Source organism: Daphnia carinata, unplaced genomic scaffold, assembly GCF_022539665.2.
Source record: "Daphnia carinata strain CSIRO-1 unplaced genomic scaffold, CSIRO_AGI_Dcar_HiC_V3 NW_026453107.1, whole genome shotgun sequence".
NCBI lineage: Eukaryota > Metazoa > Arthropoda > Branchiopoda > Diplostraca > Daphniidae > Daphnia > Daphnia carinata.
The window spans coordinates 1-24,222 of record NW_026712535.1 but is presented as its reverse complement, the minus strand read 5'-3'; the positions used below and the strand labels follow the sequence as shown (position 1 = coordinate 24,222).

The window sequence follows — 24,222 nt, the reverse complement described above, 5'->3', positions numbered from 1 at the left end:
TTGATTTATATAGTGAAGGATATTGGACTGGTAACCACCGCGTTCGGTCAACCACAAAAATGCAAACAAATAAAATTCACTTTCTTTAAAGAGGTCACTTTTCTCACGGAAATGTACCATACCTTTTGTGTTCTCGTTTTAAAAAACCCTTTAGGTGGAAGGACATGAAATTTAAAAACTGACCACTAGGTGGCGTTTTAGAAAATACTAGAATTTACCGCGAGATGGTTCGTACTTCCCTGTGATTCATCCAAAAACGGCTAGGTGGATATAAAAGTTTTGATGCCAACAGCATCCCGTATTCCCAAGCGGTCACCCATCTAGGTACTAACGGAACCCGACGTAGCTTAACTTCCTGGAGCTGACGAGACAAGGTTTGTTCTACGTGGTATGGCCGTTGACAATTCAGTTCCAAAATAAAATGAATACACTCCAGTAATGTCCATTAAAACCAGCACAAGTACAATTGATTTATATAGTTAAGGATATTGGACTGGTAACCATCGCGTTCGGTCAACCACAAAAATGCAAACAAATAAAATTCACTTTCTTTAAAGAGGTCACTTTTCTCACGGAAATGCACCATTCTTTTTGTATTTCGTTTTAAAATACCTTTAGTTTATAGAAGATGAAATTTAAAAACTGACCACTAGGTGGCGTTTTAGAAAATACTAGAATTTACCGCGAGATGGTTCGTACTTCCCTGTGATTCATCCAAAAACGGCTAGGTGGATATAAAAGTTTTGATGCCAACAGCATCCCGTATTCCCAAGCGGTCACCCATCTAGGTACTAACGGAACCCGACGTAGCTTAACTTCCTGGAGCTGACGAGACAAGGTTTGTTCTACGTGGTATGGCCGTTGACAATTCAGTTCCAAAAAAAAAAGAATACACTCCAGTAATGTCCATTAAAACCAGCACAAGTACAATTGATTTATATAGTGAAGGATATTGGACTGGTAACCACCGCGTTCGGTCAACCACAAAAATGCAAACAAATAAAATTCACTTTCTTTAAAGAGGTCACTTTTCTCACGGAAATGTACCATACCTTTTGTGTTCTCGTTTTAAAAAACCCTTTAGGTGGAAGGACATGAAATTTAAAAACTGACCACTAGGTGGCGTTTTAGAAAATACTAGAATTTACCGCGAGATGGTTCGTACTTCCCTGTGATTCATCCAAAAACGGCTAGGTGGATATAAAAGTTTTGATGCCAACAGCATCCCGTATTCCCAAGCGGTCACCCATCTAGGTACTAACGGAACCCGACGTAGCTTAACTTCCTGGAGCTGACGAGACAAGGTTTGTTCTACGTGGTATGGCCGTTGACAATTCAGTTCCAAAATAAAATGAATACACTCCAGTAATGTCCATTAAAACCAGCACAAGTACAATTGATTTATATAGTTGAGGATATTGGACTGGTAACCATCGCGTTCGGTCAACCACAAAAATGCAAACAAATAAAATTCACTTTCTTTAAAGAGGTCACTTTTCTCACGGAAATGCACCATTCTTTTTGTATTTCGTTTTAAAATACCTTTAGTTTATAGAAGATGAAATTTAAAAACTGACCACTAGGTGGCGTTTTAGAAAATACTAGAATTTACCGCGAGATGGTTCGTACTTCCCTGTGATTCATCCAAAAACGGCTAGGTGGATATAAAAGTTTTGATGCCAACAGCATCCCGTATTCCCAAGCGGTCACCCATCTAGGTACTAACGGAACCCGACGTAGCTTAACTTCCTGGAGCTGACGAGACAAGGTTTGTTCTACGTGGTATGGCCGTTGACAATTCAGTTCCAAAAAAAAAAGAATACACTCCAGTAATGTCCATTAAAACCAGCACAAGTACAATTGATTTATATAGTGAAGGATATTGGACTGGTAACCATCGCGTTCGGTCAACCACAAAAATGCAAACAAATAAAATTCACTTTCTTTAAAGAGGTCACTTTTCTCACGGAAATGTACCATACCTTTTGTGTTCTCGTTTTAAAAAACCCTTTAGGTGGAAGGACATGAAATTTAAAAACTGACCACTAGGTGGCGTTTTAGAAAATACTAGAATTTACCGCGAGATGGTTCGTACTTCCCTGTGATTCATCCAAAAACGGCTAGGTGGATATAAAAGTTTTGATGCCAACAGCATCCCGTATTCCCAAGCGGTCACCCATCTAGGTACTAACGGAACCCGACGTAGCTTAACTTCCTGGAGCTGACGAGACAAGGTTTGTTCTACGTGGTATGGCCGTTGACAATTCAGTTCCAAAATAAAATGAATACACTCCAGTAATGTCCATTAAAACCAGCACAAGTACAATTGATTGATATAGTTAAGGATATTGGACTGGTAACCATCGCGTTCGGTCAACCACAAAAATGCAAACAAATAAAATTCACTTTCTTTAAAGAGGTCACTTTTCTCACGGAAATGCACCATTCTTTTTGTATTTCGTTTTAAAATACCTTTAGCTTATAGAAGATGAAATTTAAAAACTGACCACTAGGTGGCGTTTTAGAAAATACTAGAATTTACCGCGAGATGGTTCGTACTTCCCTGTGATTCATCCAAAAACGGCTAGGTGGATATAAAAGTTTTGATGCCAACAGCATCCCGTATTCCCAAGCGGTCACCCATCTAGGTACTAACGGAACCCGACGTAGCTTAACTTCCTGGAGCTGACGAGACAAGGTTTGTTCTACGTGGTATGGCCGTTGACAATTCAGTTCCAAAATAAAATGAATACACTCCAGTAATGTCCATTAAAACCAGCACAAGTACAATTGATTTATATAGTTAAGGATATTGGACTGGTAACCATCGCGTTCGGTCAACCACAAAAATGCAAACAAATAAAATTCACTTTCTTTAAAGAGGTCACTTTTCTCACGGAAATGCACCATTCTTTTTGTATTTCGTTTTAAAATACCTTTAGCTTATAGAAGATGAAATTTAAAAACTGACCACTAGGTGGCGTTTTAGAAAATACTAGAATTTACCGCGAGATGGTTCGTACTTCCCTGTGATTCATCCAAAAACGGCTAGGTGGATATAAAAGTTTTGATGCCAACAGCATCCCGTATTCCCAAGCGGTCACCCATCTAGGTACTAACGGAACCCGACGTAGCTTAACTTCCTGGAGCTGACGAGACAAGGTTTGTTCTACGTGGTATGGCCGTTGACAATTCAGTTCCAAAATAAAATGAATACACTCCAGTAATGTCCATTAAAACCAGCACAAGTACAATTGATTTATATAGTTGAGGATATTGGACTGGTAACCATCGCGTTCGGTCAACCACAAAAATGCAAACAAATAAAATTCACTTTCTTTAAAGAGGTCACTTTTCTCACGGAAATGCACCATTCTTTTTGTATTTCGTTTTAAAATACCTTTAGTTTATAGAAGATGAAATTTAAAAACTGACCACTAGGTGGCGTTTTAGAAAATACTAGAATTTACCGCGAGATGGTTCGTACTTCCCTGTGATTCATCCAAAAACGGCTAGGTGGATATAAAAGTTTTGATGCCAACAGCATCCCGTATTCCCAAGCGGTCACCCATCTAGGTACTAACGGAACCCGACGTAGCTTAACTTCCTGGAGCTGACGAGACAAGGTTTGTTCTACGTGGTATGGCCGTTGACAATTCAGTTCCAAAATAAAATGAATACACTCCAGTAATGTCCATTAAAACCAGCACAAGTACAATTGATTTATATAGTTAAGGATATTGGACTGGTAACCATCGCGTTCGGTCAACCACAAAAATGCAAACAAATAAAATTCACTTTCTTTAAAGAGGTCACTTTTCTCACGGAAATGTACCATACCTTTTGTGTTCTCGTTTTACAAAACCCTTTAGGTGGAAGGATATGAAATTTAAAAACTGACCACTAGGTGGCGTTTTAGAAAATACTAGAATTTACCGCGAGATGGTTCGTACTTCCCTGTGATTCATCCAAAAACGGCTAGGTGGATATAAAAGTTTTGATGCCAACAGCATCCCGTATTCCCAAGCGGTCACCCATCTAGGTACTAACGGAACCCGACGTAGCTTAACTTCCTGGAGCTGACGAGACAAGGTTTGTTCTACGTGGTATGGCCGTTGACAATTCAGTTCCAAAATAAAATGAATACACTCCAGTAATGTCCATTAAAACCAGCACAAGTACAATTGATTGATATAGTTAAGGATATTGGACTGGTAACCATCGCGTTCGGTCAACCACAAAAATGCAAACAAATAAAATTCACTTTCTTTAAAGAGGTCACTTTTCTCACGGAAATGCACCATTCTTTTTGTATTTCGTTTTAAAATACCTTTAGCTTATAGAAGATGAAATTTAAAAACTGACCACTAGGTGGCGTTTTAGAAAATACTAGAATTTACCGCGAGATGGTTCGTACTTCCCTGTGATTCATCCAAAAACGGCTAGGTGGATATAAAAGTTTTGATGCCAACAGCATCCCGTATTCCCAAGCGGTCACCCATCTAGGTACTAACGGAACCCGACGTAGCTTAACTTCCTGGAGCTGACGAGACAAGGTTTGTTCTACGTGGTATGGCCGTTGACAATTCAGTTCCAAAATAAAATGAATACACTCCAGTAATGTCCATTAAAACCAGCACAAGTACAATTGATTTATATAGTTAAGGATATTGGACTGGTAACCATCGCGTTCGGTCAACCACAAAAATGCAAACAAATAAAATTCACTTTCTTTAAAGAGGTCACTTTTCTCACGGAAATGCACCATTCTTTTTGTATTTCGTTTTAAAATACCTTTAGCTTATAGAAGATGAAATTTAAAAACTGACCACTAGGTGGCGTTTTAGAAAATACTAGAATTTACCGCGAGATGGTTCGTACTTCCCTGTGATTCATCCAAAAACGGCTAGGTGGATATAAAAGTTTTGATGCCAACAGCATCCCGTATTCCCAAGCGGTCACCCATCTAGGTACTAACGGAACCCGACGTAGCTTAACTTCCTGGAGCTGACGAGACAAGGTTTGTTCTACGTGGTATGGCCGTTGACAATTCAGTTCCAAAATAAAATGAATACACTCCAGTAATGTCCATTAAAACCAGCACAAGTACAATTGATTTATATAGTTAAGGATATTGGACTGGTAACCATCGCGTTCGGTCAACCACAAAAATGCAAACAAATAAAATTCACTTTCTTTAAAGAGGTCACTTTTCTCACGGAAATGCACCATTCTTTTTGTATTTCGTTTTAAAATACCTTTAGCTTATAGAAGATGAAATTTAAAAACTGACCACTAGGTGGCGTTTTAGAAAATACTAGAATTTACCGCGAGATGGTTCGTACTTCCCTGTGATTCATCCAAAAACGGCTAGGTGGATATAAAAGTTTTGATGCCAACAGCATCCCGTATTCCCAAGCGGTCACCCATCTAGGTACTAACGGAACCCGACGTAGCTTAACTTCCTGGAGCTGACGAGACAAGGTTTGTTCTACGTGGTATGGCCGTTGACAATTCAGTTCCAAAATAAAATGAATACACTCCAGTAATGTCCATTAAAACCAGCACAAGTACAATTGATTTATATAGTTAAGGATATTGGACTGGTAACCATCGCGTTCGGTCAACCACAAAAATGCAAACAAATAAAATTCACTTTCTTTAAAGAGGTCACTTTTCTCACGGAAATGTACCATACCTTTTGTGTTCTCGTTTTAAAAAACCCTTTAGGTGGAAGGATATGAAATTTAAAAACTGACCACTAGGTGGCGTTTTAGAAAATACTAGAATTTACCGCGAGATGGTTCGTACTTCCCTGTGATTCATCCAAAAACGGCTAGGTGGATATAAAAGTTTTGATGCCAACAGCATCCCGTATTCCCAAGCGGTCACCCATCTAGGTACTAACGGAACCCGACGTAGCTTAACTTCCTGGAGCTGACGAGACAAGGTTTGTTCTACGTGGTATGGCCGTTGACAATTCAGTTCCAAAATAAAATGAATACACTCCAGTAATGTCCATTAAAACCAGCACAAGTACAATTGATTTATATAGTTGAGGATATTGGACTGGTAACCATCGCGTTCGGTCAACCACAAAAATGCAAACAAATAAAATTCACTTTCTTTAAAGAGGTCACTTTTCTCACGGAAATGCACCATTCTTTTTGTATTTCGTTTTAAAATACCTTTAGCTTATAGAAGATGAAATTTAAAAACTGACCACTAGGTGGCGTTTTAGAAAATACTAGAATTTACCGCGAGATGGTTCGTACTTCCCTGTGATTCATCCAAAAACGGCTAGGTGGATATAAAAGTTTTGATGCCAACAGCATCCCGTATTCCCAAGCGGTCACCCATCTAGGTACTAACGGAACCCGACGTAGCTTAACTTCCTGGAGCTGACGAGACAAGGTTTGTTCTACGTGGTATGGCCGTTGACAATTCAGTTCCAAAATAAAATGAATACACTCCAGTAATGTCCATTAAAACCAGCACAAGTACAATTGATTTATATAGTTAAGGATATTGGACTGGTAACCATCGCGTTCGGTCAACCACAAAAATGCAAACAAATAAAATTCACTTTCTTTAAAGAGGTCACTTTTCTCACGGAAATGTACCATACCTTTTGTGTTCTCGTTTTAAAAAACCCTTTAGGTGGAAGGATATGAAATTTAAAAACTGACCACTAGGTGGCGTTTTAGAAAATACTAGAATTTACCGCGAGATGGTTCGTACTTCCCTGTGATTCATCCAAAAACGGCTAGGTGGATATAAAAGTTTTGATGCCAACAGCATCCCGTATTCCCAAGCGGTCACCCATCTAGGTACTAACGGAACCCGACGTAGCTTAACTTCCTGGAGCTGACGAGACAAGGTTTGTTCTACGTGGTATGGCCGTTGACAATTCAGTTCCAAAATAAAATGAATACACTCCAGTAATGTCCATTAAAACCAGCACAAGTACAATTGATTGATATAGTTAAGGATATTGGACTGGTAACCATCGCGTTCGGTCAACCACAAAAATGCAAACAAATAAAATTCACTTTCTTTAAAGAGGTCACTTTTCTCACGGAAATGCACCATTCTTTTTGTATTTCGTTTTAAAATACCTTTAGCTTATAGAAGATGAAATTTAAAAACTGACCACTAGGTGGCGTTTTAGAAAATACTAGAATTTACCGCGAGATGGTTCGTACTTCCCTGTGATTCATCCAAAAACGGCTAGGTGGATATAAAAGTTTTGATGCCAACAGCATCCCGTATTCCCAAGCGGTCACCCATCTAGGTACTAACGGAACCCGACGTAGCTTAACTTCCTGGAGCTGACGAGACAAGGTTTGTTCTACGTGGTATGGCCGTTGACAATTCAGTTCCAAAATAAAATGAATACACTCCAGTAATGTCCATTAAAACCAGCACAAGTACAATTGATTTATATAGTTAAGGATATTGGACTGGTAACCATCGCGTTCGGTCAACCACAAAAATGCAAACAAATAAAATTCACTTTCTTTAAAGAGGTCACTTTTCTCACGGAAATGCACCATTCTTTTTGTATTTCGTTTTAAAATACCTTTAGCTTATAGAAGATGAAATTTAAAAACTGACCACTAGGTGGCGTTTTAGAAAATACTAGAATTTACCGCGAGATGGTTCGTACTTCCCTGTGATTCATCCAAAAACGGCTAGGTGGATATAAAAGTTTTGATGCCAACAGCATCCCGTATTCCCAAGCGGTCACCCATCTAGGTACTAACGGAACCCGACGTAGCTTAACTTCCTGGAGCTGACGAGACAAGGTTTGTTCTACGTGGTATGGCCGTTGACAATTCAGTTCCAAAATAAAATGAATACACTCCAGTAATGTCCATTAAAACCAGCACAAGTACAATTGATTTATATAGTTGAGGATATTGGACTGGTAACCATCGCGTTCGGTCAACCACAAAAATGCAAACAAATAAAATTCACTTTCTTTAAAGAGGTCACTTTTCTCACGGAAATGCACCATTCTTTTTGTATTTCGTTTTAAAATACCTTTAGCTTATAGAAGATGAAATTTAAAAACTGACCACTAGGTGGCGTTTTAGAAAATACTAGAATTTACCGCGAGATGGTTCGTACTTCCCTGTGATTCATCCAAAAACGGCTAGGTGGATATAAAAGTTTTGATGCCAACAGCATCCCGTATTCCCAAGCGGTCACCCATCTAGGTACTAACGGAACCCGACGTAGCTTAACTTCCTGGAGCTGACGAGACAAGGTTTGTTCTACGTGGTATGGCCGTTGACAATTCAGTTCCAAAATAAAATGAATACACTCCAGTAATGTCCATTAAAACCAGCACAAGTACAATTGATTTATATAGTTAAGGATATTGGACTGGTAACCATCGCGTTCGGTCAACCACAAAAATGCAAACAAATAAAATTCACTTTCTTTAAAGAGGTCACTTTTCTCACGGAAATGTACCATACCTTTTGTGTTCTCGTTTTACAAAACCCTTTAGGTGGAAGGATATGAAATTTAAAAACTGACCACTAGGTGGCGTTTTAGAAAATACTAGAATTTACCGCGAGATGGTTCGTACTTCCCTGTGATTCATCCAAAAACGGCTAGGTGGATATAAAAGTTTTGATGCCAACAGCATCCCGTATTCCCAAGCGGTCACCCATCTAGGTACTAACGGAACCCGACGTAGCTTAACTTCCTGGAGCTGACGAGACAAGGTTTGTTCTACGTGGTATGGCCGTTGACAATTCAGTTCCAAAATAAAATGAATACACTCCAGTAATGTCCATTAAAACCAGCACAAGTACAATTGATTGATATAGTTAAGGATATTGGACTGGTAACCATCGCGTTCGGTCAACCACAAAAATGCAAACAAATAAAATTCACTTTCTTTAAAGAGGTCACTTTTCTCACGGAAATGCACCATTCTTTTTGTATTTCGTTTTAAAATACCTTTAGCTTATAGAAGATGAAATTTAAAAACTGACCACTAGGTGGCGTTTTAGAAAATACTAGAATTTACCGCGAGATGGTTCGTACTTCCCTGTGATTCATCCAAAAACGGCTAGGTGGATATAAAAGTTTTGATGCCAACAGCATCCCGTATTCCCAAGCGGTCACCCATCTAGGTACTAACGGAACCCGACGTAGCTTAACTTCCTGGAGCTGACGAGACAAGGTTTGTTCTACGTGGTATGGCCGTTGACAATTCAGTTCCAAAATAAAATGAATACACTCCAGTAATGTCCATTAAAACCAGCACAAGTACAATTGATTGATATAGTTAAGGATATTGGACTGGTAACCATCGCGTTCGGTCAACCACAAAAATGCAAACAAATAAAATTCACTTTCTTTAAAGAGGTCACTTTTCTCACGGAAATGCACCATTCTTTTTGTATTTCGTTTTAAAATACCTTTAGCTTATAGAAGATGAAATTAAAAAACTGACCACTAGGTGGCGTTTTAGAAAATACTAGAATTTACCGCGAGATGGTTCGTACTTCCCTGTGATTCATCCAAAAACGGCTAGGTGGATATAAAAGTTTTGATGCCAACAGCATCCCGTATTCCCAAGCGGTCACCCATCTAGGTACTAACGGAACCCGACGTAGCTTAACTTCCTGGAGCTGACGAGACAAGGTTTGTTCTACGTGGTATGGCCGTTGACAATTCAGTTCCAAAATAAAATGAATACACTCCAGTAATGTCCATTAAAACCAGCACAAGTACAATTGATTTATATAGTTAAGGATATTGGACTGGTAACCATCGCGTTCGGTCAACCACAAAAATGCAAACAAATAAAATTCACTTTCTTTAAAGAGGTCACTTTTCTCACGGAAATGTACCATACCTTTTGTGTTCTCGTTTTAAAAAACCCTTTAGGTGGAAGGATATGAAATTTAAAAACTGACCACTAGGTGGCGTTTTAGAAAATACTAGAATTTACCGCGAGATGGTTCGTACTTCCCTGTGATTCATCCAAAAACGGCTAGGTGGATATAAAAGTTTTGATGCCAACAGCATCCCGTATTCCCAAGCGGTCACCCATCTAGGTACTAACGGAACCCGACGTAGCTTAACTTCCTGGAGCTGACGAGACAAGGTTTGTTCTACGTGGTATGGCCGTTGACAATTCAGTTCCAAAATAAAATGAATACACTCCAGTAATGTCCATTAAAACCAGCACAAGTACAATTGATTTATATAGTTAAGGATATTGGACTGGTAACCATCGCGTTCGGTCAACCACAAAAATGCAAACAAATAAAATTCACTTTCTTTAAAGAGGTCACTTTTCTCACGGAAATGCACCATTCTTTTTGTATTTCGTTTTAAAATACCTTTAGCTTATAGAAGATGAAATTTAAAAACTGACCACTAGGTGGCGTTTTAGAAAATACTAGAATTTACCGCGAGATGGTTCGTACTTCCCTGTGATTCATCCAAAAACGGCTAGGTGGATATAAAAGTTTTGATGCCAACAGCATCCCGTATTCCCAAGCGGTCACCCATCTAGGTACTAACGGAACCCGACGTAGCTTAACTTCCTGGAGCTGACGAGACAAGGTTTGTTCTACGTGGTATGGCCGTTGACAATTCAGTTCCAAAATAAAATGAATACACTCCAGTAATGTCCATTAAAACCAGCACAAGTACAATTGATTTATATAGTTAAGGATATTGGACTGGTAACCATCGCGTTCGGTCAACCACAAAAATGCAAACAAATAAAATTCACTTTCTTTAAAGAGGTCACTTTTCTCACGGAAATGTACCATACCTTTTGTGTTCTCGTTTTAAAAAACCCTTTAGGTGGAAGGATATGAAATTTAAAAACTGACCACTAGGTGGCGTTTTAGAAAATACTAGAATTTACCGCGAGATGGTTCGTACTTCCCTGTGATTCATCCAAAAACGGCTAGGTGGATATAAAAGTTTTGATGCCAACAGCATCCCGTATTCCCAAGCGGTCACCCATCTAGGTACTAACGGAACCCGACGTAGCTTAACTTCCTGGAGCTGACGAGACAAGGTTTGTTCTACGTGGTATGGCCGTTGACAATTCAGTTCCAAAATAAAATGAATACACTCCAGTAATGTCCATTAAAACCAGCACAAGTACAATTGATTTATATAGTTAAGGATATTGGACTGGTAACCATCGCGTTCGGTCAACCACAAAAATGCAAACAAATAAAATTCACTTTCTTTAAAGAGGTCACTTTTCTCACGGAAATGCACCATTCTTTTTGTATTTCGTTTTAAAATACCTTTAGCTTATAGAAGATGAAATTTAAAAACTGACCACTAGGTGGCGTTTTAGAAAATACTAGAATTTACCGCGAGATGGTTCGTACTTCCCTGTGATTCATCCAAAAACGGCTAGGTGGATATAAAAGTTTTGATGCCAACAGCATCCCGTATTCCCAAGCGGTCACCCATCTAGGTACTAACGGAACCCGACGTAGCTTAACTTCCTGGAGCTGACGAGACAAGGTTTGTTCTACGTGGTATGGCCGTTGACAATTCAGTTCCAAAATAAAATGAATACACTCCAGTAATGTCCATTAAAACCAGCACAAGTACAATTGATTTATATAGTTAAGGATATTGGACTGGTAACCATCGCGTTCGGTCAACCACAAAAATGCAAACAAATAAAATTCACTTTCTTTAAAGAGGTCACTTTTCTCACGGAAATGTACCATACCTTTTGTGTTCTCGTTTTAAAAAACCCTTTAGGTGGAAGGAGATGAAATTTAAAAACTGACCACTAGGTGGCGTTTTAGAAAATACTAGAATTTACCGCGAGATGGTTCGTACTTCCCTGTGATTCATCCAAAAACGGCTAGGTGGATATAAAAGTTTTGATGCCAACAGCATCCCGTATTCCCAAGCGGTCACCCATCTAGGTACTAACGGAACCCGACGTAGCTTAACTTCCTGGAGCTGACGAGACAAGGTTTGTTCTACGTGGTATGGCCGTTGACAATTCAGTTCCAAAATAAAATGAATACACTCCAGTAATGTCCATTAAAACCAGCACAAGTACAATTGATTGATATAGTTAAGGATATTGGACTGGTAACCATCGCGTTCGGTCAACCACAAAAATGCAAACAAATAAAATTCACTTTCTTTAAAGAGGTCACTTTTCTCACGGAAATGCACCATTCTTTTTGTATTTCGTTTTTAAAATACCTTTAGCTTATAGAAGATGAAATTTAAAAACTGACCACTAGGTGGCGTTTTAGAAAATACTAGAATTTACCGCGAGATGGTTCGTACTTCCCTGTGATTCATCCAAAAACGGCTAGGTGGATATAAAAGTTTTGATGCCAACAGCATCCCGTATTCCCAAGCGGTCACCCATCTAGGTACTAACGGAACCCGACGTAGCTTAACTTCCTGGAGCTGACGAGACAAGGTTTGTTCTACGTGGTATGGCCGTTGACAATTCAGTTCCAAAATAAAATGAATACACTCCAGTAATGTCCATTAAAACCAGCACAAGTACAATTGATTGATATAGTTAAGGATATTGGACTGGTAACCATCGCGTTCGGTCAACCACAAAAATGCAAACAAATAAAATTCACTTTCTTTAAAGAGGTCACTTTTCTCACGGAAATGCACCATTCTTTTTGTATTTCGTTTTAAAATACCTTTAGTTTATAGAAGATGAAATTTAAAAACTGACCACTAGGTGGCGTTTTAGAAAATACTAGAATTTACCGCGAGATGGTTCGTACTTCCCTGTGATTCATCCAAAAACGGCTAGGTGGATATAAAAGTTTTGATGCCAACAGCATCCCGTATTCCCAAGCGGTCACCCATCTAGGTACTAACGGAACCCGACGTAGCTTAACTTCCTGGAGCTGACGAGACAAGGTTTGTTCTACGTGGTATGGCCGTTGACAATTCAGTTCCAAAATAAAATGAATACACTCCAGTAATGTCCATTAAAACCAGCACAAGTACAATTGATTTATATAGTTAAGGATATTGGACTGGTAACCATCGCGTTCGGTCAACCACAAAAATGCAAACAAATAAAATTCACTTTCTTTAAAGAGGTCACTTTTCTCACGGAAATGCACCATTCTTTTTGTATTTCGTTTTAAAATACCTTTAGTTTATAGAAGATGAAATTTAAAAACTGACCACTAGGTGGCGTTTTAGAAAATACTAGAATTTACCGCGAGATGGTTCGTACTTCCCTGTGATTCATCCAAAAACGGCTAGGTGGATATAAAAGTTTTGATGCCAACAGCATCCCGTATTCCCAAGCGGTCACCCATCTAGGTACTAACGGAACCCGACGTAGCTTAACTTCCTGGAGCTGACGAGACAAGGTTTGTTCTACGTGGTATGGCCGTTGACAATTCAGTTCCAAAATAAAATGAATACACTCCAGTAATGTCCATTAAAACCAGCACAAGTACAATTGATTGATATAGTTAAGGATATTGGACTGGTAACCATCGCGTTCGGTCAACCACAAAAATGCAAACAAATAAAATTCACTTTCTTTAAAGAGGTCACTTTTCTCACGGAAATGCACCATTCTTTTTGTATTTCGTTTTAAAATACCTTTAGCTTATAGAAGATGAAATTTAAAAACTGACCACTAGGTGGCGTTTTAGAAAATACTAGAATTTACCGCGAGATGGTTCGTACTTCCCTGTGATTCATCCAAAAACGGCTAGGTGGATATAAAAGTTTTGATGCCAACAGCATCCCGTATTCCCAAGCGGTCACCCATCTAGGTACTAACGGAACCCGACGTAGCTTAACTTCCTGGAGCTGACGAGACAAGGTTTGTTCTACGTGGTATGGCCGTTGACAATTCAGTTCCAAAATAAAATGAATACACTCCAGTAATGTCCATTAAAACCAGCACAAGTACAATTGATTTATATAGTGAAGGATATTGGACTGGTAACCATCGCGTTCGGTCAACCACAAAAATGCAAACAAATAAAATTCACTTTCTTTAAAGAGGTCACTTTTCTCACGGAAATGTACCATACCTTTTGTGTTCTCGTTTTAAAAAACCCTTTAGGTTATAGAAGATGAAATTTAAAAACTGACCACTAGGTGGCGTTTTAGAAAATACTAGAATTTACCGCGAGATGGTTCGTACTTCCCTGTGATTCATCCAAAAACGGCTAGGTGGATATAAAAGTTTTGATGCCAACAGCATCCCGTATTCCCAAGCGGTCACCCATCTAGGTACTAACGGAACCCGACGTAGCTTAACTTCCTGGAGCTGACGAGACAAGGTTTGTTCTACGTGGTATGGCCGTTGACAATTCAGTTCCAAAATAAAATGAATACACTCCAGTAATGTCCATTAAAACCAGCACAAGTACAATTGATTTATATAGTGAAGGATATTGGACTGGTAACCATCGCGTTCGGTCAACCACAAAAATGCAAACAAATAAAATTCACTTTCTTTAAAGAGGTCACTTTTCTCACGGAAATGTACCATACCTTTTGTGTTCTCGTTTTAAAAAACCCTTTAGGTGGAAGGACATGAAATTTAAAAACTGACCACTAGGTGGCGTTTTAGAAAATACTAGAATTTACCGCGAGATGGTTCGTACTTCCCTGTGATTCATCCAAAAACGGCTAGGTGGATATAAAAGTTTTGATGCCAACAGCATCCCGTATTCCCAAGCGGTCACCCATCTAGGTACTAACGGAACCCGACGTAGCTTAACTTCCTGGAGCTGACGAGACAAGGTTTGTTCTACGTGGTATGGCCGTTGACAATTCAGTTCCAAAATAAAATGAATACACTCCAGTAATGTCCATTAAAACCAGCACAAGTACAATTGATTTATATAGTTAAGGATATTGGACTGGTAACCATCGCGTTCGGTCAACCACAAAAATGCAAACAAATAAAATTCACTTTCTTTAAAGAGGTCACTTTTCTCACGGAAATGCACCATTCTTTTTGTATTTCGTTTTAAAATACCTTTAGTTTATAGAAGATGAAATTTAAAAACTGACCACTAGGTGGCGTTTTAGAAAATACTAGAATTTACCGCGAGATGGTTCGTACTTCCCTGTGATTCATCCAAAAACGGCTAGGTGGATATAAAAGTTTTGATGCCAACAGCATCCCGTATTCCCAAGCGGTCACCCATCTAGGTACTAACGGAACCCGACGTAGCTTAACTTCCTGGAGCTGACGAGACAAGGTTTGTTCTACGTGGTATGGCCGTTGACAATTCAGTTCCAAAAAAAAAAGAATACACTCCAGTAATGTCCATTAAAACCAGCACAAGTACAATTGATTTATATAGTGAAGGATATTGGACTGGTAACCATCGCGTTCGGTCAACCACAAAAATGCAAACAAATAAAATTCACTTTCTTTAAAGAGGTCACTTTTCTCACGGAAATGTACCATACCTTTTGTGTTCTCGTTTTAAAAAACCCTTTAGGTGGAAGGACATGAAATTTAAAAACTGACCACTAGGTGGCGTTTTAGAAAATACTAGAATTTACCGCGAGATGGTTCGTACTTCCCTGTGATTCATCCAAAAACGGCTAGGTGGATATAAAAGTTTTGATGCCAACAGCATCCCGTATTCCCAAGCGGTCACCCATCTAGGTACTAACGGAACCCGACGTAGCTTAACTTCCTGGAGCTGACGAGACAAGGTTTGTTCTACGTGGTATGGCCGTTGACAATTCAGTTCCAAAATAAAATGAATACACTCCAGTAATGTCCATTAAAACCAGCACAAGTACAATTGATTGATATAGTTAAGGATATTGGACTGGTAACCATCGCGTTCGGTCAACCACAAAAATGCAAACAAATAAAATTCACTTTCTTTAAAGAGGTCACTTTTCTCACGGAAATGCACCATTCTTTTTGTATTTCGTTTTAAAATACCTTTAGCTTATAGAAGATGAATAAAAACTGACCACTAGGTGGCGTTTTAGAAAATACTAGAATTTACCGCGAGATGGTTCGTACTTCCCTGTGATTCATCCAAAAACGGCTAGGTGGATATAAAAGTTTTGATGCCAACAGCATCCCGTATTCCCAAGCGGTCACCCATCTAGGTACTAACGGAACCCGACGTAGCTTAACTTCCTGGAGCTGACGAGACAAGGTTTGTTCTACGTGGTATAGCCGTTGACAATTTAGTTCCAAAATAAAATGAATACACTCCAGTAATGTCCATTAAAACCAGCACAAGTACAATTGATTGATATAGTTAAGGATATTGGACTGGTAACCATCGCGTTCGGTCAACCACAAAAATGCAAACAAATAAAATTCACTTTCTTTAAAGAGGTCACTTTTCTCACGGAAATGCACCATTCTTTTTGTATTTCGTTTTAAAATACCTTTAGTTTATAGAAGATGAAATTTAAAAACTGACCACTAGGTGGCGTTTTAGAAAATACTAAAATTCATCGCGAGATGGTTCGTACTTCCCTGTGATTCATCCAAAAACGGCTAGGTGGATATAAAAGTTTTGATGCCAACAGCATCCCGTATTCCCAAGCGGTCACCCATCTAGGTACTAACGGAACCCGACGTAGCTTAACTTCCTGGAGCTGACGAGACAAGGTTTGTTCTACGTGGTATGGCCGTTGACAATTCAGTTCCAAAATAAAATGAATACACTCCAGTAATGTCCATTAAAACCAGCACAAGTACAATTGATTTATATAGTTAAGGATATTGGACTGGTAACCATCGCGTTCGGTCAACCACAAAAATGCAAACAAATAAAATTCACTTTCTTTAAAGAGGTCACTTTTCTCACGGAAATGCACCATTCTTTTTGTATTTCGTTTTCAAATACCTTTAGTTTATAGAAGATGAAATTTAAAAACTGACCACTAGCCCTAGCAGAAATTCAGAGGGCAAAAACCCCTCCAAGACTGGTATTTCGGACTCGTCTAGAGTCCTAGACCGGTCCAGCGGGCGGGTATTTGGACCCCTTGTTTGCAGCCATAACAGCCTCCTAGACTGGTATCGAGGACGGTAAAAAAAAAAAGAAAAAAAAAACGGTGAGCCTCTTAAGTTAGAGCCAAAAGCCGTTCCCATACCCGGCCGTTAGACTCAGCCGGGGCTCATCTTCTGTACTCGTCCCAATACTCGTATTCATGTCCGTTATGGGACTATTGTTTGATTTTTTAAATGCATTTTACTCCCTACATAAAATTGTTACAGTTTCAGAAAAAAAAATGACTGCAGAATAACACAAATTTCTTTATATTTAACATGAAGTCACTGATAAATCCAGTTCGTCCTGGCAACATACCAACACGGCACAAAGACTAGAAAGGCGCAATGTGGCCAACACGGCATGGCGAGGACACAGAAAAAAAAACATCATTTAAGACATTTAGACAAGAAATTTGTAACTTATTCGATGGGTTTTTTGAAATCTCTTATGTTCTTTTCCAGGCAGCAATTTTGGACTGCAGTTCGGCCTCGTAAATAGTACTAGGTACTGGCGCTTCAAAAGTTGGCTGGTTGCGCGAACACCTAGCTGCCTGAGCTTCAACGGGTGTTATGCTTCTTTCTTCGCGGTATTTTTCTCCACTTTTCTTTCTGCACGTCTTTATCTGTTCCAATAAACCTCAATCTCAATATTTTCTTCGTTTTTTTGTCGCGCCTTTGCGTTCGCAACGACTAAAATAAAAAGAAGGAAAATTAATTAATGAAATACAATGTAGCATTTCCATATACCTCCTAGAACTGAAATGAGGTTCATAAATATTGAGAGACCAGGCCGTCTATCGTCGCCGCGAGGAACTGCCTTCCACTGAAGTTTTTCGGCCAGCTGAGAAGAAATGAGAAAATTAAAACTATCTCTCAGGACTTTGCCTACAAGTGGATTTGCAGATATGTTTCTTACCGTTGTTTGTGAAGATGGAGGCACGTCATCATCCGACAAATATTGAAATTCTATACTGTTTGCGCTGCTGTGGCCCTTTGGTTCGCCACTCTTGCTACCTGAATTGTAAAATAGTTTAGAATTTTTAAGTTTGAAAATATCTTAATGTAATTACTTTGAATAATGTTGATGACGGAACTTGTTCTGGTTGCCGTAACAACTGTAGGCGGACTGGTGTCTTCACTGTCATCACCGTACCTCTTCCTTTTTTGTGAGACACGTTTTCCTTTCCCCCAAGTTCTTTCACAATCGGAAATGAAAGCCTCGGCTAAAGGACGACCAGCAGCTGCCTCTTTGACAACATGCTTTGCTGTCGTAAAACTCACTGCAATAACAACATGAAAATTAATTTTAGAGATTACAATATAATTGCACGTAAAGTAAGTGAAACTTACCAGGCTTGTTCTCTGGATTCATAATATTATGAACATCGTATTCCAGCCAAGTATTGAATGGGTGGTGAAATCTTTTAAATGTTCCCCCCCCCCCCAACACGCAGGATTCAAATTGCCTTCTGATGTAGTACATGGTGGGTATAGCAAAAACTTGTGGTCCGTTGATAACCAGTAACAGGGCACAAAGCTGTAGAGACATAATGGATTGTTGTCACAGCCCTTTCTAAGGTTTGTACGATAAAGAATGAAGGCTCTTTGTATTTGGAAGGCTTGGTCTTTTCAGTATTTTCCTGTATCGTAACATATCTTCCACACCATTCACAAAATGGTCTTCCTTCCTGAGGGATAAACATTTAGAACCACAGAAAATGTTTAATAATAATATAGAACATTGAAGAAAAAGTATACCTGAATGTTTCTTGCAACGTGTGACTGCTGAATTATGTCGTGGTTAGTATGTAATACGTTATCGTCAACTACACGATCCATGGTGGCAGTAATCTTTTGAACTTGCTCAAAGCTTTGCAGTAGTAATGTTAAATTTGCACTACGAATGCAAAAGACTGCACTAGACGTAGAATATTAAATAAGAAATCCAACCTGAGTGTAATTTAGCGTTTCAGAACAGTAACAATAACGTGAGTCTCTGTCGAAGAACTTCAAGCATTTCTGTGAAATACGTACAAATTTCATACGAACAGCATGGGCGTTGCCAGTTTTCCAATTTCGGGTTTTTTATATAAGTGCCATGTATGGGGAAACCATTTTCTGTTGTATTCACAGTTACTTTTAAATTATTTTCAATTCTTTTAGTAAGGTTATTTGATTGCTAAGCTAGAATTCTGCATGTCCACGTACAAAGAAAAAAAAGGAATGAAAGTTAGGTATTGATTTTCCCTTGCATGCCTGTTAGACGTAATCGATTTCCTCCAAAGCAGACGACAACAATTCTGTTGTCTGAAAGGCCAGGTTGATGCTAAACAATATTGGATCATGCCTGAATGCGCAAACCGGAAAACGTTATTAAAATTGTACCAATATTATTCCGCATTTATAATTTATTTATTAACTAGAGAAGATTAGTCAAGATACAAGTCAGTGTATTTGAAGCCTCCAAAACTGATAATAAAGCTCCTCAACGGTGTAAAAACATTGAAGCAAAAAAATTGTAAGAACATAGGCCAGTGAAAAAACGAGTCTAATACTGGTTTTTTGTATCCACATCAATCCCAATTTTTGCAGAAAATTCTGAGGACATATTAGGCACGTATTAGACATAACAAAGGCCAGTATTAGACGAGTATAATACTCGTACCACGGGCTGTAGCGCTCGGCTTTCGTGCTAGCGTACAAGAGACCAGTAAAAAATGAGCCCAACATTGGTACCAGGGACTTAAGCGCTTCGCTTCTTTTTTGCGTCCATAATACCGGATTTGTACTAAGCTAGTACCAGACCACGAACCGAAAGTACTTAAGGAAGTTGATTCCGTATTCAGTACGCAAACTTGACCAAAAAAATGAGTCAAAATTAGAGTATCGCGGACGCAGACCCCATCTGGACACCAAGTTTCTGCTAGGGAGGTGGCGTTTTAGAAAATACTAGAATTTACCGCGAGATGGTTCGTACTTCCCTGTGATTCATCCAAAAACGGCTAGGTGGATATAAAAGTTTTGATGCCAACAGCATCCCGTATTCCCAAGCGGTCACCCATCTAGGTACTAACGGAACCCGACGTAGCTTAACTTCCTGGAGCTGACGAGACAAGGTTTGTTCTACGTGGTATGGCCGTTGACAATTCAGTTCCAAAATAAAATGAATACACTCCAGTAATGTCCATTAAAACCAGCACAAGTACAATTGATTGATATAGTTAAGGATATTGGACTGGTAACCTTCGCGTTCGGTCAACCACAAAAATGCAAACAAATAAAATTCACTTTCTTTAAAGAGGTCACTTTTCTCACGGAAATGCACCATTCTTTTTGTATTTCGTTTTAAAATACCTTTAGCTTATAGAAGATTAAATTTAAAAACTGACCACTAGGTGGCGTTTTAGAAAATACTAGAATTTACCGCGAGATGGTTCGTACTTCCCTGTGATTCATCCAAAAACGGCTAGGTGGATATAAAAGTTTTGATGCCAACAGCATCCCGTATTCCCAAGCGGTCACCCATCTAGGTACTAACGGAACCCGACGTAGCTTAACTTCCTGGAGCTGACGAGACAAGGTTTGTTCTACGTGGTATGGCCGTTGACAATTCAGTTCCAAAATAAAATGAATACACTCCAGTAATGTCCATTAAAACCAGCACAAGTACAATTGATTTATATAGTTAAGGATATTGGACTGGTAACCATCGCGTTCGGTCAACCACAAAAATGCAAACAAATAAAATTCACTTTCTTTAAAGAGGTCACTTTTCTCACGGAAATGCACCATTCTTTTTGTATTTCGTTTTCAAATACCTTTAGTTTATAGAAGATGAAATTTAAAAACTGACCACTAGGTGGCGTTTTAGAAAATACTAGAATTTACCGCGAGATGGTTCGTACTTCCCTGTGATTCATCCAAAAACGGCTAGGTGGATATAAAAGTTTTGATGCCAACAGCATCCCGTATTCCCAAGCGGTCACCCATCTAGGTACTAACGGAACCCGACGTAGCTTAACTTCCTGGAGCTGACGAGACAAGGTTTGTTCTACGTGGTATGGCCGTTGACAATTCAGTTCCAAAATAAAATGAATACACTCCAGTAATGTCCATTAAAACCAGCACAAGTACAATTGATTTATATAGTGAAGGATATTGGACTGGTAACCACCGCGTTCGGTCAACCACAAAAATGCAAACAAATAAAATTCACTTTCTTTAAAGAGGTCACTTTTCTCACGGAAATGTACCATACCTTTTGTGTTCTCGTTTTAAAAAACCCTTTAGGTGGAAGGACATGAAATTTAAAAACTGACCACTAGGTGGCGTTTTAGAAAATACTAGAATTTACCGCGAGATGGTTCGTACTTCCCTGTGATTCATCCAAAAACGGCTAGGTGGATATAAAAGTTTTGATGCCAACAGCATCCCGTATTCCCAAGCGGTCACCCATCTAGGTACTAACGGAACCCGACGTAGCTTAACTTCCTGGAGCTGACGAGACAAGGTTTGTTCTACGTGGTATGGCCGTTGACAATTCAGTTCCAAAAAAAAAAGAATACACTCCAGTAATGTCCATTAAAACCAGCACAAGTACAATTGATTTATATAGTGAAGGATATTGGACTGGTAACCACCGCGTTCGGTCAACCACAAAAATGCAAACAAATAAAATTCACTTTCTTTAAAGAGGTCACTTTTCTCACGGAAATGTACCATACCTTTTGTGTTCTCGTTTTAAAAAACCCTTTAGGTGGAAGGACATGAAATTTAAAAACTGACCACTAGGTGGCGTTTTAGAAAATACTAGAATTTACCGCGAGATGGTTCGTACTTCCCTGTGATTCATCCAAAAACGGCTAGGTGGATATAAAAGTTTTGATGCCAACTGCATCCCGTATTCCCAAGCGGTCACCCATCCAAGTACTAACGGGACCCGACGTAGCTTAACTTCCGGGAGCTGACGAGACAAGGTTTGTTCTACGTGGTATGGCCGTTGACAATTCAGTTCCAAAATAAAATGAATACACTCCAGTAATGTCCATTAAAACCAGCACAAGTACAATTGATTTATATAGTTAAGGATATTGGACTGGTAACCATCGCGTTCGGTCAACCACAAAAATGCAAACAAATAAAATTCACTTTCTTTAAAGAGGTCACTTTTCTCACGGAAATGCACCATTCTTTTTGTATTTCGTTTTAAAATACCTTTAGTTTATAGAAGATGAAATTTAAAAACTGACCACTAGGTGGCGTTTTAGAAAATACTAGAATTTAACGCGAGATGGTTCGTACTTCCCTGTGATTCATCCAAAAACGGCTAGGTGGATATAAAAGTTTTGATGCCAACAGCATCCCGTATTCCCAAGCGGTCACCCATCTAGGTACTAACGGAACCCGACGTAGCTTAACTTCCTGGAGCTGACGAGACAAGGTTTGTTCTACGTGGTATGGCCGTTGACAATTCAGTTCCAAAAAAAAAAGAATACACTCCAGTAATGTCCATTAAAACCAGCACAAGTACAATTGATTTATATAGTGAAGGATATTGGACTGGTAACCACCGCGTTCGGTCAACCACAAAAATGCAAACAAATAAAATTCACTTTCTTTAAAGAGGTCACTTTTCTCACGGAAATGTACCATACCTTTTGTGTTCTCGTTTTAAAAAACCCTTTAGGTGGAAGGACATGAAATTTAAAAACTGACCACTAGGTGGCGTTTTAGAAAATACTAGAATTTACCGCGAGATGGTTCGTACTTCCCTGTGATTCATCCAAAAACGGCTAGGTGGATATAAAAGTTTTGATGCCAACAGCATCCCGTATTCCCAAGCGGTCACCCATCTAGGTACTAACGGAACCCGACGTAGCTTAACTTCCTGGAGCTGACGAGACAAGGTTTGTTCTACGTGGTATGGCCGTTGACAATTCAGTTCCAAAATAAAATGAATACACTCCAGTAATGTCCATTAAAACCAGCACAAGTACAATTGATTTATATAGTTAAGGATATTGGACTGGTAACCATCGCGTTCGGTCAACCACAAAAATGCAAACAAATAAAATTCACTTTCTTTAAAGAGGTCACTTTTCTCACGGAAATGCACCATTCTTTTTGTATTTCGTTTTAAAATACCTTTAGTTTATAGAAGATGAAATTTAAAAACTGACCACTAGGTGGCGTTTTAGAAAATACTAGAATTCATCGCGAGATGGTTCGTACTTCCCTGTGATTCATCCAAAAACGGCTAGGTGGATATAAAAGTTTTGATGCCAACAGCATCCCGTATTCCCAAGCGGTCACCCATCTAGGTACTAACGGAACCCGACGTAGCTTAACTTCCTGGAGCTGACGAGACAAGGTTTGTTCTACGTGGTATGGCCGTTGACAATTCAGTTCCAAAAAAAAAAGAATACACTCCAGTAATGTCCATTAAAACCAGCACAAGTACAATTGATTTATATAGTGAAGGATATTGGACTGGTAACCACCGCGTTCGGTCAACCACAAAAATGCAAACAAATAAAATTCACTTTCTTTAAAGAGGTCACTTTTCTCACGGAAATGTACCATACCTTTTGTGTTCTCGTTTTAAAAAACCCTTTAGGTGGAAGGACATGAAATTTAAAAACTGACCACTAGGTGGCGTTTTAGAAAATACTAGAATTTACCGCGAGATGGTTCGTACTTCCTTTTAAAATACCTTTAGTTTATAGAAGATGAAATTTAAAAACTGACCACTAGGTGGCGTTTTAGAAAATACTAGAATTTACCGCGAGATGGTTCGTACTTCCCTGTGATTCATCCAAAAACGGCTAGGTGGATATAAAAGTTTTGATGCCAACAGCATCCCGTATTCCCAAGCGGTCACCCATCTAGGTACTAACGGAACCCGACGTAGCTTAACTTCCTGGAGCTGACGAGACAAGGTTTGTTCTACGTGGTATGGCCGTTGACAATTCAGTTCCAAAATAAAATGAATACACTCCAGTAATGTCCATTAAAACCAGCACAAGTACAATTGATTTATATAGTTAAGGATATTGGACTGGTAACCATCGCGTTCGGTCAACCACAAAAATGCAAACAAATAAAATTCACTTTCTTTAAAGAGGTCACTTTTCTCACGGAAATGCACCATTCTTTTTGTATTTCGTTTTAAAATACCTTTAGTTTATAGAAGATGAAATTTA

At 39.0% G+C, this 24,222-nt stretch overlaps 1 protein-coding gene and 45 pseudogenes across 1 annotated transcript; all 46 read right to left on the bottom strand.

Moving 5' to 3' along the window:
• Positions 1-283: 283 nt before the first annotated feature.
• LOC130700046 (5S ribosomal RNA) lies at positions 284-402 on the bottom strand (annotated as a pseudogene).
• Positions 403-747: 345 nt separating this feature from the next.
• On the bottom strand, positions 748-866 carry LOC130700045 (5S ribosomal RNA; annotated as a pseudogene).
• Positions 867-1,213: 347 nt separating this feature from the next.
• Positions 1,214-1,332, bottom strand: LOC130700044 (5S ribosomal RNA; annotated as a pseudogene).
• Positions 1,333-1,677: 345 nt separating this feature from the next.
• LOC130700043 (5S ribosomal RNA) lies at positions 1,678-1,796 on the bottom strand (annotated as a pseudogene).
• Positions 1,797-2,143: 347 nt separating this feature from the next.
• LOC130700042 (5S ribosomal RNA) lies at positions 2,144-2,262 on the bottom strand (annotated as a pseudogene).
• A 345-nt stretch (positions 2,263-2,607) lies between these two features.
• Positions 2,608-2,726, bottom strand: LOC130700041 (5S ribosomal RNA; annotated as a pseudogene).
• Positions 2,727-3,071: 345 nt separating this feature from the next.
• On the bottom strand, positions 3,072-3,190 carry LOC130700040 (5S ribosomal RNA; annotated as a pseudogene).
• Positions 3,191-3,535: 345 nt separating this feature from the next.
• Positions 3,536-3,654, bottom strand: LOC130700039 (5S ribosomal RNA; annotated as a pseudogene).
• Positions 3,655-4,001: 347 nt separating this feature from the next.
• On the bottom strand, positions 4,002-4,120 carry LOC130700037 (5S ribosomal RNA; annotated as a pseudogene).
• Positions 4,121-4,465: 345 nt separating this feature from the next.
• Positions 4,466-4,584, bottom strand: LOC130700036 (5S ribosomal RNA; annotated as a pseudogene).
• Positions 4,585-4,929: 345 nt separating this feature from the next.
• LOC130700035 (5S ribosomal RNA) lies at positions 4,930-5,048 on the bottom strand (annotated as a pseudogene).
• Positions 5,049-5,393: 345 nt separating this feature from the next.
• On the bottom strand, positions 5,394-5,512 carry LOC130700034 (5S ribosomal RNA; annotated as a pseudogene).
• A 347-nt stretch (positions 5,513-5,859) lies between these two features.
• On the bottom strand, positions 5,860-5,978 carry LOC130700033 (5S ribosomal RNA; annotated as a pseudogene).
• Positions 5,979-6,323: 345 nt separating this feature from the next.
• LOC130700032 (5S ribosomal RNA) lies at positions 6,324-6,442 on the bottom strand (annotated as a pseudogene).
• A 347-nt stretch (positions 6,443-6,789) lies between these two features.
• Positions 6,790-6,908, bottom strand: LOC130700031 (5S ribosomal RNA; annotated as a pseudogene).
• A 345-nt stretch (positions 6,909-7,253) lies between these two features.
• LOC130700030 (5S ribosomal RNA) lies at positions 7,254-7,372 on the bottom strand (annotated as a pseudogene).
• A 345-nt stretch (positions 7,373-7,717) lies between these two features.
• LOC130700028 (5S ribosomal RNA) lies at positions 7,718-7,836 on the bottom strand (annotated as a pseudogene).
• Positions 7,837-8,181: 345 nt separating this feature from the next.
• LOC130700027 (5S ribosomal RNA) lies at positions 8,182-8,300 on the bottom strand (annotated as a pseudogene).
• A 347-nt stretch (positions 8,301-8,647) lies between these two features.
• Positions 8,648-8,766, bottom strand: LOC130700025 (5S ribosomal RNA; annotated as a pseudogene).
• A 345-nt stretch (positions 8,767-9,111) lies between these two features.
• On the bottom strand, positions 9,112-9,230 carry LOC130700024 (5S ribosomal RNA; annotated as a pseudogene).
• Positions 9,231-9,575: 345 nt separating this feature from the next.
• LOC130700023 (5S ribosomal RNA) lies at positions 9,576-9,694 on the bottom strand (annotated as a pseudogene).
• A 347-nt stretch (positions 9,695-10,041) lies between these two features.
• On the bottom strand, positions 10,042-10,160 carry LOC130700022 (5S ribosomal RNA; annotated as a pseudogene).
• A 345-nt stretch (positions 10,161-10,505) lies between these two features.
• On the bottom strand, positions 10,506-10,624 carry LOC130700021 (5S ribosomal RNA; annotated as a pseudogene).
• A 347-nt stretch (positions 10,625-10,971) lies between these two features.
• On the bottom strand, positions 10,972-11,090 carry LOC130700020 (5S ribosomal RNA; annotated as a pseudogene).
• Positions 11,091-11,435: 345 nt separating this feature from the next.
• On the bottom strand, positions 11,436-11,554 carry LOC130700019 (5S ribosomal RNA; annotated as a pseudogene).
• Positions 11,555-11,901: 347 nt separating this feature from the next.
• On the bottom strand, positions 11,902-12,020 carry LOC130700018 (5S ribosomal RNA; annotated as a pseudogene).
• A 346-nt stretch (positions 12,021-12,366) lies between these two features.
• On the bottom strand, positions 12,367-12,485 carry LOC130700017 (5S ribosomal RNA; annotated as a pseudogene).
• A 345-nt stretch (positions 12,486-12,830) lies between these two features.
• On the bottom strand, positions 12,831-12,949 carry LOC130700016 (5S ribosomal RNA; annotated as a pseudogene).
• A 345-nt stretch (positions 12,950-13,294) lies between these two features.
• LOC130700014 (5S ribosomal RNA) lies at positions 13,295-13,413 on the bottom strand (annotated as a pseudogene).
• A 345-nt stretch (positions 13,414-13,758) lies between these two features.
• Positions 13,759-13,877, bottom strand: LOC130700012 (5S ribosomal RNA; annotated as a pseudogene).
• Positions 13,878-14,224: 347 nt separating this feature from the next.
• LOC130700011 (5S ribosomal RNA) lies at positions 14,225-14,343 on the bottom strand (annotated as a pseudogene).
• Positions 14,344-14,690: 347 nt separating this feature from the next.
• On the bottom strand, positions 14,691-14,809 carry LOC130700010 (5S ribosomal RNA; annotated as a pseudogene).
• A 345-nt stretch (positions 14,810-15,154) lies between these two features.
• On the bottom strand, positions 15,155-15,273 carry LOC130700009 (5S ribosomal RNA; annotated as a pseudogene).
• A 347-nt stretch (positions 15,274-15,620) lies between these two features.
• On the bottom strand, positions 15,621-15,739 carry LOC130700008 (5S ribosomal RNA; annotated as a pseudogene).
• A 342-nt stretch (positions 15,740-16,081) lies between these two features.
• Positions 16,082-16,200, bottom strand: LOC130700047 (5S ribosomal RNA; annotated as a pseudogene).
• Positions 16,201-16,545: 345 nt separating this feature from the next.
• Positions 16,546-16,664, bottom strand: LOC130700007 (5S ribosomal RNA; annotated as a pseudogene).
• Positions 16,665-17,299: 635 nt separating this feature from the next.
• On the bottom strand, positions 17,300-18,458 carry LOC130700001 (uncharacterized). The gene is made up of 5 exons (XM_057522047.2): positions 18,371-18,458; positions 18,091-18,300; positions 17,937-18,034; positions 17,768-17,861; positions 17,300-17,710 (listed from the first exon to the last, which is right to left on the bottom strand). The coding sequence occupies exons 1-5, from the start codon at positions 18,390-18,392 to the stop codon at positions 17,640-17,642; spliced, it is 495 nt and encodes a 164-aa protein (XP_057378030.1). The 5' UTR covers positions 18,393-18,458; the 3' UTR covers positions 17,300-17,639.
• Positions 18,459-20,045: 1,587 nt separating this feature from the next.
• Positions 20,046-20,164, bottom strand: LOC130700006 (5S ribosomal RNA; annotated as a pseudogene).
• Positions 20,165-20,509: 345 nt separating this feature from the next.
• LOC130700005 (5S ribosomal RNA) lies at positions 20,510-20,628 on the bottom strand (annotated as a pseudogene).
• A 345-nt stretch (positions 20,629-20,973) lies between these two features.
• On the bottom strand, positions 20,974-21,092 carry LOC130700004 (5S ribosomal RNA; annotated as a pseudogene).
• Positions 21,093-21,439: 347 nt separating this feature from the next.
• Positions 21,440-21,558, bottom strand: LOC130700049 (5S ribosomal RNA; annotated as a pseudogene).
• Positions 21,559-21,905: 347 nt separating this feature from the next.
• LOC130700048 (5S ribosomal RNA) lies at positions 21,906-22,024 on the bottom strand (annotated as a pseudogene).
• A 345-nt stretch (positions 22,025-22,369) lies between these two features.
• On the bottom strand, positions 22,370-22,488 carry LOC130700038 (5S ribosomal RNA; annotated as a pseudogene).
• Positions 22,489-22,835: 347 nt separating this feature from the next.
• LOC130700026 (5S ribosomal RNA) lies at positions 22,836-22,954 on the bottom strand (annotated as a pseudogene).
• Positions 22,955-23,299: 345 nt separating this feature from the next.
• On the bottom strand, positions 23,300-23,418 carry LOC130700015 (5S ribosomal RNA; annotated as a pseudogene).
• A 449-nt stretch (positions 23,419-23,867) lies between these two features.
• LOC130700003 (5S ribosomal RNA) lies at positions 23,868-23,986 on the bottom strand (annotated as a pseudogene).
• Between the last annotated feature and the right edge of the window lie 236 nt (positions 23,987-24,222).